Source organism: Musca autumnalis, unplaced genomic scaffold, assembly GCF_047663935.1.
Source record: "Musca autumnalis isolate F117 unplaced genomic scaffold, ASM4766393v1 scaffold_2, whole genome shotgun sequence".
Classification (NCBI taxonomy): domain Eukaryota; kingdom Metazoa; phylum Arthropoda; class Insecta; order Diptera; family Muscidae; genus Musca; species Musca autumnalis.
The window spans coordinates 113,451,710-113,464,812 of record NW_027411755.1 but is presented as its reverse complement, the minus strand read 5'-3'; the positions used below and the strand labels follow the sequence as shown (position 1 = coordinate 113,464,812).

The window sequence follows — 13,103 nt, the reverse complement described above, 5'->3', positions numbered from 1 at the left end:
GATAAATTATACGTTACAATCAAGCCTGTACTGTAATTATAAGATTCTGTCTTGTTGTGCAGGCGTTCAACAAATAAAATAAAATAAAAAAGTAAAAAAATGGGCTATATCGGTCCACGTTTTGATATAGCCCCCATAGAACGGCACCTCCCGATGAAGGTTGATGCCTCAATATTCCACCGAAATGGATGAAATTTGGAATTTTGACTTTATTTGGGGGGATATTACGTTCCCTATGAAATTTTTCGGTATAGGTCCACGCCTTCATATAGCCCCCATAGAACGGTACCTCCCGATTTTCGTAATTCTGAAGGTGGTGACGTCAATATCCCACCGAAAGACTGAAATTTGTTATGTAGTCTTCCATGGAGTTATAAAATATTTCAGAAGAGCTTTATCAGTATATTATCATAGAAGCGTACCTCTGGATTTTCGGTATTTTGAAGGTTTTACCGAAACATCGGAAATTTGGTATTTAGTCTTCTTTGAGTCTAAAAACTTTGCGCCAGAAATTTGTAGGTATATATCGACGTTTTGATATAGCCCCCATGGAACGGTACCTCCCGAAATTCGGTATTTTGAACGTTAGCCATATTGTTTTAACGATCTTGCTGAAATTTGGTATTTCGTCGTCTTCATAAACGATATCGCAGATTCTGAAACAGACACGTTTTCCTATAGTTGCCATCTAAAGCAGCGCGGATGTCATGCATACGCTCACACTTTTTCAATTAGTTAATTTGTGCGAGGGGATAGAGAAACATTCACTGAGAGCATGTGTGCGCTCCCTTGCCTATCGCGCAATTTCGGTATTTTCAAGTTTTTGTATACATTTTTGGCCAATATTGAATGTAATTGTGGATTTAGGGCTGAAAGTAGTAAAAAGCTTCTCGACCAAATATTGTGGAAATATACCACGTTTTGGTATACGGTACCATAGCCCAACGCTTTGTATAACCCCCTTATATATTTCTACACCTAAAATTTTGGGCAAAACAGGAAATTATTTGTTCGATTTTAGTTCAGCATATTTGAGTTCAGATGTTTTAAAACTGCCTTTAGTCGAATTATGCCAATTTTTTGTTAAAAAAATATTTTAATAATTTTTTGTAGCAACATATTCTGCGTTAATAAAAATATATTTTATAATATGCATATTTCTGTTTCTTGTAACGATTTGAATTCAAATTCGTTGGAAAAAACATTTTCAATACTTTCCCTTTCATGTAAAAATTCCAAGTAAATGCGGTCACCTTTGCCTGTCATCACGTCATGTTCATCAATTTTGAATAGATTTTTTTACCCCTCATAGAACACAAAGACACATAACGTATATTGTGGTACTGGCCTTCGTAACCAAAACTACAAAAAAAAAAAAATAAAAATATAAAAAAGTAAAATAATAATACAAAATATACAACAAATTGCATTATTTGTGTACCGAATATATTTTCGTAGCTCTGATGGAAAATGCAAAAAGGCAACACAAAGTGAAAGCCTTTAATTTAAAATTGATTGGAGGCAGAATAAGAAAAAAACAATGTCCCTATTGGCAGGGAGGGGAAAAATAAATAAAGCTAGCTGCGGTGTATTCATTGTTAGGCCAGCAGCATTGCCTGCCTGGCTGCCCCCTTGTAAACTTACAATTCGAAAAAGTCATTGTTTGGAGAATAACCTCAGTAGCATTGCTCAAATATTTATAACACACAAAATGTGTGAAATTTCGCTGAGCTGGACATTGTTGTTAAGCTCAATGAACCAACCTAGCTGCAATCGAAATTGACTTACCATCACCTTACCGCAAATAGCGAGTTCAAATAAATGTAAGTCTGTTGGGCTAATTCAATTACATCTGTGTTGGCCCTGAATTGAAATTGGGGTATGACAATGAGCGCGAGATGGCTTATGTTGACTGGACTGGGTCATTGTTGTTAACAAAGCGACGAAGTGACAAAACAAGAAGGCAAACAAAAAATAAATAATTTCATGCTGAACAAATCAGTGAGTTTTTTTCTTTTCTTTCCTCTCATTGGTTGTTTTGCCAGCCCTACATCTAAGGGTGTTTCTTCTTAATAAACTGTTAAATTATTCGAATATTTACATCTTGTATTTACTGAATCCAAATTTACAACTATTAACATTTGTTTGTTATTTGCGAGATAAATAAATACACGAATTAATTGAAAGTGACTTGACACGGAATGTAAATAGTATCAAATGAAAATTTGGAGAAGAATAAATTGTATGGTTTTCTTCCTGGCGATATTGGTTGGGATATTATGGAATCGAACCTAAACCATTTTTTGTTTGTCAAAATCTTTTAGAACTCAATCTTAAGATTTTGTTGCTCGGTGTACTCGTACTTTGAAATTTGTATGGCGACCTTTAGTATTGTTGCGATGTCTCATTGTTAATCAATGAAGCAGATATCGCATTGTTTTTAATGTAGGGGGAAACGGTTCTCTTCTAAAAACTCAGAAATCGTTCTTGAAATATTTCACCCAGTGATTTTGGGGTTACAACCTCAGTTTTCCAAATCTTAGTTGCTAATATTGTCATCCCAATATCGAGTCCCAAAAATTGAGATCTATATTCGGTTTTTGATAACACAAAAACGGAGATATAATTCTTCTCTTATAAATAAAGGGTGAAAATCCTGTATTTCCACCTGTCTGGAAATTATAATTAATTAATGCGTTTAACATTTTTTTCAAAATTTTTCGATGTATAAAACCTCCCTAACATTTGTTGCTGGGTTATATTGAATGATATAAAGCAATCTAATTACATTTACAACCTAATCCACCTTAACGTTTAACCACGTAACTAAATCAAAACATAAAAACTTAAATATTTTCCGCTTTTGTTTATGAAAACAGTTAAATGCGCCCAATGCTGTCATTCATAACTAATGCTAATGTTTATTTGTCATGTGAATGAATGTCGGATATGTACATACGTATGTCTACATTATGAAGCGTCAACAAATGTTCGCTTTTGCTCAACACACACACAACAGAGTGTAAGTTATAGTCAAAGATATTTCATTTCTTTTGTTGTAGCTTCCATTGTTGTTAAAGATACCATAAAGTTGTTAATAAAAGTGCGGACAATTTAACGACTACTATAGACAGTTATAGTTGGGTACAATATTTGATATGTTCGGGTAGGTTGGGAAAAATATGATAGAAGAGTAGTAACTTGTAAGAACGCAAACGAAAATTTTATAACTTTAATGGTTAGCTACATAAAAATTATTGAGGGAAAGGGCGACAGAAACAAGGAATAAGTCAATATCGTGAGAAATGCATAACTCTGTTCCTGCCTTTTATTATTCATTACCATTAATAGGATCCAACGTAAAATATTGGGGAGAAGGGTGGTTGTCTTACAGTGAAACAAAGTTATGAAGAACTGTTTGGAATTGGGAAGTAGTCATTCTTCAGTTTATTGACGACCCTACCACTTTCCTTTTGCATGTCATTCGTTGTTCTAGACATACATATATGTACATTGTGTTTCGTACATTAAACTTTTATTGTTAAAACTATATTTTATCTTATATATTTTTGTTTTTTTTTTTTGCTTTGTGAACGGGAAACCTGTCTGTTTGAAAAACATACATTCCATATTTGGTATTCGAAGTTTCATACATGCTCGTGAACATACTTTCTTAACCATTATATTGGCATAGTTGGTTTTATATATCTGTGCCGCCATATATTTTTTTGAAGAATTTTATTTCTAGACACAACAACATTTTTATTGTTGTAAACACTTAGAAAATTAAAAATTTATTGTAGGTCTGAGTTTTTAATACAATATATTGGTTTTCGTCTACATAAGATTGTTTAGTATTCGGCAGAATGATTTTTGAGAGCCTAAAACTATACACCACACAATACCAAGGTTGCGCAAAAACTGCAACAACAAGACTATTTTCCTTCAAGCTGCCAAAAATATTCTTTACGGTTTCATACAATTATCATCACAATAACAATGAATTCGACAAATTGGGGAAATCAGCTGGCCTTATTATGTCACCTTGTAATTGCACTATGAGCAATAAAAAAATCCCTACTTTAAAAGTTATTGGAATAGACCATGGGCTGTCTTATAAACATATTTAAATGTCATTTTCCTTTCAATTTTTCTCTGCATTTTTATAATATACATACTTCCTTTCCAGAGCTAAGAAACATCTTCTGCACCAAGAAGTCGATCAATATTTAAAACAAAAAAACCCAGTTTCAAAATAATTTCAGTTTTTTCAAACTCAATATCCTTGCAATTTCTCAACAAACTTTTAACGACATAGAAATCCCATCGACAAGCTTTGCAGCCATTGTTGAAATTTGTTTGCACATGCGAAAGCACACACATACGAGTATAGGCAGGCAAATAAAATCCTAAGTAAACAGTTTCTTGTCTTTGGTGACTTTATTAGTGTCATTAAAAATGTGCTTCATTTGCTATTTTTCCATTGAACACTTTTGCCAGCTGTTTCTATCCTTTAGTGTTCCATAAACGACAGACAACATTGTCCACCAAAAGCCCCCCACAAAATACACAGAGACTGATAAACCCCGAGCACAACCGACCACTGGCTACATAATAAAATGCCAGTCTATTTAATTGGAATGCGAGTGGTTTTGTACACTGGCTACACCTGGTGCACTTTAATTGTGGAATTGTGGACACTTGCCATCATGATGTGGTGGTGGCTATTCGAAATGGAATAATGCTACAGCCGCTCCTGTTGAACTTTGCAATTTTTGCAATTGTTTGCCACTTCTAGCTCTATATGTTCTCCACAATTGTTCCAAGAACTTATTAAACTAAAACGGAATGACACCAAAAGAGAGTCATCAGCGCTTTGTTAGTGGAAAAATGTTTTAATTACAGGTAACAGTTCAACCTGCCAGTTGTTTAATAAAAGAATTCTCCGGGGATATGACCATCTCCATTTGGCAGCCATAGAAGGGTTTGTTTTATTTCATTTGAACTCAGCTAACTTTGAGTAGCGTTAATCACCCCACCAGCTAACCAGGCAGTCGTCATCTTGCATGAGAATATGGAGTGTGACATTAACATGCCTCTTGATTCGCCATTAACATGGCGTTGGTTTGTGCTGAATGATGATGAATTTATGATTGCCTGAATGCTTGCCTCATAAGTAAATGCTTCTAGTTCCTTACCTCACAATAATGAGCCATGATTTGCACAGATTTTGTTGATATTGCAATGAAATATTGTAGCCAATTAACCTTAGATTACACAGTGAGAAATCATAGAAGACACAAAAAAGGATGTGCGTGCTTGAATTTTAATAAGTCTCCTTAACCATGAATCACAATCATAGATAGCCTCAAGATTACCACTAACAAACCGCCTGAGGAAAAGACCAACAGAATCAAAGAAAACGAAAATAAAAACACACTCGAAAGGTTATTAATAATTCTTTACTGTGTTTGCTGGCGACTAAATCATTATTTGCCAATTCAGTTCCTTCGGATAGGCGGTGGCCAACCCCACCAATATATTCAATTAAAGTTGTTAGTCGTGCTCATCACCAAGGTATCTTCCAATAACAACGCCATTTGTCTTGGGTGGGAACCTGTGATTTCAGTTATGATTTTTTGGTACATGCCGCCACAGTTTTTGTGTATATTAATTTTCGATTGTTGTTATCATTTCCACCAGCCCTCCCTCACCCTAAATGTTTTGTATATTCTTGTATTTAAATTTGCTATGCTTTCTTGTTTTCTTTACAGATTATCCACGCGTTGAAGTTGGTCCAGAGAATCCGCTGCGTGTCGAACGTGATCGAACTGCAAATTTAGAATGTAATGTTGATGCTAAGCCCAAAGTACCTAATGTACGCTGGACACGCAATGGCCGTTTCATTGGTTCAAGCCTTGTCCACACCATACATCGTGTCAGCATTCAGGATGCCGGCAAATACACATGTTCGGCTGACAACAATTTGGGCAAGACGGGCGAGCAGGAATTAATTTTGGATATTCTATATCCTCCAACAGTTGTAATTGAGACTAAAACTCGCGAAGCTGAAGAGGGCGACACTGTGAATATTCGTTGCAACGTAACCTCGAATCCTGCCCCCATCACGGTTGAGTGGTTGAAAGAGGGTGCCCCGGAATTCCGTTACTCGGGTGAAGTATTGACCCTGTCCTCGGTAAGAGCTGAAAATGCTGGTAGTTATATTTGCAGAGCAGTAAACATTATCCAATCATATGGCCAAGAAAGATCTGAACGCGTTGGAAATTCCACAGTGGCATTGTTGGTACGTCATCGTCCTGGCCAAGCGTACATAACACCCAATAAGCCAATTGTCCATGTCGGCAATGGTGTTACCTTAACGTGTTCAGCAAATCCACCAGGTTGGCCAGTACCACAGTACCGTTGGTTCCGTGACATTGATGGGGAATTTACTGCCTCACAAAATGTTTTGGCCCAGGGACCCCAATACTCCATACCGAAGGCTCATTTGGGCAACGAGGGCAAGTACCACTGTCACGCTGTCAATGAATTGGGCATTGGTACAATGGCCACAATTGTCTTGGAAATCCACCAACCACCCCAATTTTTGGCCAAATTACAACAACACATGACTCGTCGTGTTGCCGATACCGATTATGCGGTTACTTGCAGTGCCAAGGGCAAACCTGCTCCCACCGTTCGTTGGCTTAAAGATGGAGTTGAAATATTACCCGAACTTAACCTGTATGAAGTGAAAACCAATCCTGATCAAGGACCCAATGGCATGGTAACTGTTCAGAGTATGTTGAAATTCCGTGGCAAAGCACGACCCAACGGCAATCAGTTGGTGCCAGGCGACAGGGGTCTCTACACATGTCTCTACGAAAATGAAGTAAACTCAGCCAACTCAAGCATGCAGTTGCGCATAGAACACGAACCCATTGTATTGCATCAATACAATAAAGTGGCCTATGACATTCGTGAAACGGCCGAAGTTATGTGCAAAGTGCAAGCATATCCCAAACCAGAATTCCAATGGCAATTTGGTAACAATCCTTCTCCTCTGACCATGTCTTCTGATGGCCACTATGAAATCAATACCTCCACCGATAACAATGATATCTACACATCCGTCCTACGCATCAATTCTCTTACACACGCCGATTACGGTGAATATACATGTCGTGTTGTAAATTCACTGAACACCATCCGTGCACCCATACGCCTACAACAAAAAGGACCTCCAGAAAAACCCACCAATACTCGGGCCATCGATGTTGGTTCAAACTATGTTACATTGTCATGGGATCCTGGTTTTGATGGCGGCATTAGCAATACAAAATTCTTCGTAAGCTATCGTCGTGTACCAATGCCTCGTGAAGAACAATTGATTCCCGATTGCGCCACTTTGGCAACCAGCAACACTGAATGGATGGAATTTGATTGCCACCGTGACAATCCGTGTAAAGTTACCCCTCTGGATCAGCATCAAAGCTATGCCTTCAAAGTGAATGCCTTAAATACAAAGGGTAGCTCCCAGTACTCAAATGAAATTTTGACCACCACAAAAGTAAGCAAAATCCCCCCGCCACTTCATGTCACCTATGATCCCAATTCTCGTACATTGGGTATTAATGTGGGAGCCACTTGTCTGTCACTAATAGCCGTGGTCGAAACCATGATGAACAGCGACACACCCATGGCTGCGTGGGAAGTTATAGATCAAGTGAATCTACAGTTATCAGGCAATGGACCCACCTTTAAAGAGACTGTTCTAGATCGTTTAGTCGCTCCCCGACGCAGTACAGCTGGTCGTGCCCTGGGTCATTCGATAAACGGTGATGAAGATGAGGACATGAACACTCTGGCCCTGGAAGATGATCATCAGCCCACCGTACGCGTAAAGCTTTGCTTGCGTTCCAATCATGAGCACTGTGGTGATTATACCGATGCCGAAAGTAAGTAGTCGCACCCCTCTTCCCTCTGTTGTCTTGGAAATTTAATTAAAATTAAACACTTTTTCTGTTTTTGTCTTGTCTTTGCTTTGTCTTTACAGTTGGCCGGTCCTATATTGCGGAAGCATCCGCTTTGGCCACACCAACCTTAATTGCCATAATCGTTTCGTGTATCGTTTTTGCTTTATTCGTTGGTCTGTTGCTCATGTTCTGCCGTTGCAAGCGCAATCAATCGAAAAAGAGTGCCGCTGCCAAAGATTATGAAATGGATTCGGTGCGGCCATCAATTGTTGCTGCCCAGCAGAGTCAGGCACCGCCACCCTACTACCCGGCCAGTGGGCTGGACAATAAGGCTCTGGAACATTCCATGGACTTGGCGCTCAGTATGGAGGAGCAAAAGAGTGCCTTATATGCCACACAAAATGGTTATAGCTATCATCCGGGCAGTGGTGTTGTGGGCGGTGGTATAGGAATACCTGGTCACACGATACCTGGCAATGAATGTAAGTACCCATAGAACAAACACACACACGCACTCCAACTCACACAAAGAACAAATTTGTTACCATTTATTATTGTGGTTCAATGGAATTTAAAGTGTTGCTCTTTTATGGATGAGAATGTGAGCGATTACGAAAATTGTTCCCAGCGATGGGCGCAATTGTGGTCGAAGAAAAATTGCATGCAATGATGAGTTCTCTTGGCATTCGACTAAAGTGAAATGCAATTAGTTGCGATATAGAGGCAGAGGCCATCCATATTGTAATGGATGGATGGATGAATAAAGGAATGCCAGTTTGTTCGAGTTTGCGGTGTTATCCATAGATGCACTTGGAATTACATATTTTGAAACTTAAGTAGAATATTTTCGAGCATTGTTTTGCTTTCGTTTGCTGGCAATGGACATTTCAGAATAAGTTTGGTTTAGCTATTTATCAATGCTTTGCAACGAACTTCCTTTTTTAAGGCAAATAAATGATTTTTTCTCGTTTGCTTTCTACTTTGCGAGCGTCTCTCGGCGTCAGTGCAGGAGGATTGGTGAGTTTGTAAGGGAATTTGTTGAAACAGCAGTTGTGTTACCTGTGGCTGCTTTCACACCGCAAGCTGTTGTATCGGATTAAGGTGTAGGAAAAATGAAATAAACATTAATCGTTCTTTGTTTACCAGTTCCACACCGCCAGATACACCATGTATGTATGTACCACACAAACGCACGTAAATAATACTTAATTTTTTGTTGTTGTTTTAATAATGGTTTTACATACTCCCCACCTGGTCGATAATAATATTCCTTGTCCTTGTTCAAGTGTGGTTTATTCCCATACTTCTTGCTCCTTTACGCTGTTGGCCATTCCCCAAGCCGCCACCAAGCCACATGTCCTGTCAAACACTGCATTCAATGTTTTGTTGCTGTTTTCAGTGTTTGTGGCCATGAGCAAGTCTGTGAATATACGTGTGTGTATGTACGTTGAGTAAATGATTGGGTAGATTTTGTGGTTTTACGCATTTACAATGTTTCACCAGAGAAACGATTCATTATTAATTGTTGCCATTGTTTATGGTTGTTGTTGTTGTTCTATGTGTGCAAAAGTGTTTGCGGCCATTGTGCAAAGTCCTAACACAGAGTGGAGAGTACTTGGCAACGGATGTTTGTGTCTCACCATTTGTACTCCTTGTTTATATAAATGTACATATGTATGTATGTTATATTTTTTGCTTTACTATTCAATATTTGTTACAATTTGCTGTGTTTTTTATTACTTTGTATATGAATAGTCATGCCGTTCTATTTTAGCCTCTCATTTGTCTCGATTCCTTTGGTTATTGCACTCTGTTGGAGAATTCCTTGAGAATTCCTGCTCCACACACCGAGCCACAACCACTGAAACTCTGTTTTAATTTCTTGACCATCTTTCATCATACAAGCAGGACAGAAAACAGAAAGAGAAAAAATTGGAATTGCAATCGTAGACATAGCCATAAAGAAGAAATTAATTTTGTATTGCCCTCTAGGGGGCGTGCGTGATTTCTGCATGAGATGCTGACTCACACAAAGCCAATATACAAATTAAATTGTTTCTTATTTTTTGCTTCGTTGTTGTTGTTTTTTCGTTTCTTATTTTTAGTCATGACTTCAGAAGTAATTGGTATTTCTCCAATACGTTATATTGTTAACAAAATATTCTTGTGATGTTTAAAAGAGGGAAGTGCTAATTCTTAGTAGAAATACAAAATTAAGAGTTTATTGTTTTTGCATGTCCTGGATTAAAATATTAAAAATATGATAATTTCCAATTCAATTAGATCTGTTTCAGGTTTTTTTTATCAATTTTATAATTGACATTTTCTCAATGGCATTTTACTCTCTTCAGACTTTCACAATGTTAAAAATTTGTCTTTGTTTTTCGCTTTCAATTTCAACTGTTTTGTGTTGTTGATTACTTTTTTCCTATTGACTGCTGGAAAACAATTCCAATCGTTTGTTTCCAAAGAGCGAGTCTTTAAACATGAAACAAATTGTAAAGCATTGAACTCAAAACTACACTTGCATTAAGCCAATTAACAAAAAATCAGCAACAACAATTGCTATTGTAGTTGCAATAGTATTAACAAAGACCACAAAAGTAGCAACAACAACAACGATAGCCACAACGGCAGCAATCATTGTAGATAGGGCCCCGGCTAAATGAAACCCCAACTTAAATGCTGTGGAAACAAAATAAAGGGGAACAAAGTAGAGACAAAAAAAACAACAACAAAAAAGCAGGAGCAACAACTAAAACATTTGCTAAATGCAGTGCAAACGCTTTAAGGTATTAGTGGCAAATACTGGAGCAGCTTATGGTTTGAAATGGCCAACTATTTTATAACAGCCAAACAAAAACATAGCATTTGAAAACAATAGCAATGTTTTGAGTATAATTTGACATTAAACGAACAGAGCAAAAGGAAGAAAATAAAATGAATTTGTCAACAAAAACTGTCACTAGAAGATGTTAGAACAATCGGTACAAAGTTCAAAAGAGAAATATGAGAAATAAAAGCTACCATAAAACTAACCTCATTTTAATAAGGTCTCAGAAAAAATTACATTACACGTACAAGTAGATTCCAAAGGGACAGGGAGGAACTTCTATGCTATCTGGCACACACATAGGTGGGGCAATGTTGTTATGACAGAGGCCAACGGATTGGCAAGTACGAGAATTCTTTTGAATTGTTGAAGTACTCAGAAATGTCGCTGCCATCAATAGACTTGCTTACCAATGTATGTATGTATGTCCCTTTAATGTATTACTGCATCAATAATTTTATTTACTCTATTATGGTGCAATAGTTCGGGTTTATATCCAACAGCTGCATTGCACTGTAATGTAAACAACTGGTCACATCTTCCCTGCAAAGTAGATATATTAACTAAAAACCTAATGCCAGACATCCAACCACAAATTCCATGGCAATATTGTTAAGAGCAGGGTGTTGGCATGTGAAAGCACATGGCTTCAAAGATTAGGGCAAATGAATAAAAAATATTTATATTCAAAATCAATATTATAATGAATATTAGGTTTGTCGGGGAATATCCTTCTCAACAGGAACAACGATAGAATTAGAATTTTCAAATTATCCAATGGGGGTTGCGATTGGTGTGATATAAGGCAAAGTATTTGGAAAATGATCATTGACATTATGTGTGTTCGTTTACTAAAAATTTGTACAAATTGTTACTGGATGTTGTTCGTTGACTCTACAGTACAAATTTACAAATTTGTACAAATTATTTAGTAAACGAACACACCTATTGTAGTTTAATATGGACCTCTCATATTAAAAGTCATACATACACTGAGAGCTCCTAAAAGTATGCTACTGTTACCAATCTGTACCAATTGGACAGCGACATAAAATATGTTCTATTACCTCCGTCTCTTTTTCATCTTCACAGTAATCAACATCGTCATCGTTCCATTTTCTGGTAAAGGCTCTAATTGTAAAGTACCCCTGTACCCTGATTTCAGCTTTTCTCAAATTTAAGAGTGAATTTGTTCTGCTTGTTGATATAGTTGGGCAAATGGCTTTTGACACGTTGCACCTACGTTCATTATGTCACAATTGTTTGGCTCTTTCATCAAAGAACGTTTCAACTTGTCGACAAAGGTGACATACGGCTGATTTGGTAGATTCAGTGGTTGCTAGACTTGTTGATTCTGATCCATGTCCTACTAGTCCACCTGCCTTCTCGTTTCCCATAATGTCACAGTGTCCTAGTACCCAACATATTAAAAGTAATAGTGGCCCGAAATATGTAAAAATATAAAAATCGCATTTTTAATTTTTAAGAAACAGTCCCTTTTTGTCTATTTTTTACTCATTTTATTGGAAAAAGTCATTAGTATGTGATTTTGATTAGTTTTATTGAATAATGTTCCATTAAAGTTCGTTTTATGCCACAAAAATTATCATTTCGACAGAAAATGTGTGACTCGCAAGATTCCCCTCGAAAGTGTATTCGATAACGGATGCCGTAGTCCAAATACTGATAATATCGATCGAAATAACTCGATCACGTATGCGATAATTAGGCCCCTGCACTCAAGGACGGCTTCATATTTGATGTTAAAGGATTTGATTGCTTTAAGAGCCGCTTGACTATCCACCGGTTCAAAGATCTCAGCATCGAAACTTCTTATCAATCCTGTAGTTTTTCTGATCGCGAAGGTTTTAGTTTAGAACATACTACAGGCGTTGTTCAACTTGTATGAGTATTCACGACCGGTACCTGTTTCCATCTTGGATCCGTCTGCATAGAAGCTCAGGCCTTCCAGAGGAGGGTTACTTCGGTTCCAGGCATCGCTACTTGGGATAACAACATCTACATCTTCAAATCGCAAGTGATATATAATCATTAACTTCCCACAATGTTCCAATTTGAGGTCTGCTCCTAATTCCTTTAGAATACATCCATGCCCGCCGGTACCGTTGGGCCAAAGTACATATCGCTCATTTACTCAAAGAGTGGCATAACTCAAAAAATCCGATTTCTGAGTTGGCAATTTCTATTTTTTCTACAACTTCTACTTTATCTTGTGTCAAATTTTCATGCTGGTATATCTAAAACTAAACGAGTTACAGCTTATTTACTACGAG

At 37.3% G+C, this 13,103-nt stretch overlaps 1 protein-coding gene across 2 annotated transcripts in view; it reads left to right on the top strand.

Moving 5' to 3' along the window:
- The window catches only part of LOC141394499 (contactin-3-like), a 271,316-nt gene that overhangs the window by 221,626 nt on the left and 36,587 nt on the right, over window positions 1-13,103 (top strand). For both annotated transcript variants that reach the window (XM_073969006.1, XM_073969008.1), the window contains exons 6-7: window positions 5,775-7,958; window positions 8,057-8,458. In XM_073969006.1, the coding sequence (XP_073825107.1) occupies window positions 5,775-7,958; window positions 8,057-8,458 (2,586 nt within the window). The remainder of the gene's footprint in view (window positions 1-5,774; window positions 7,959-8,056; window positions 8,459-13,103) is intronic.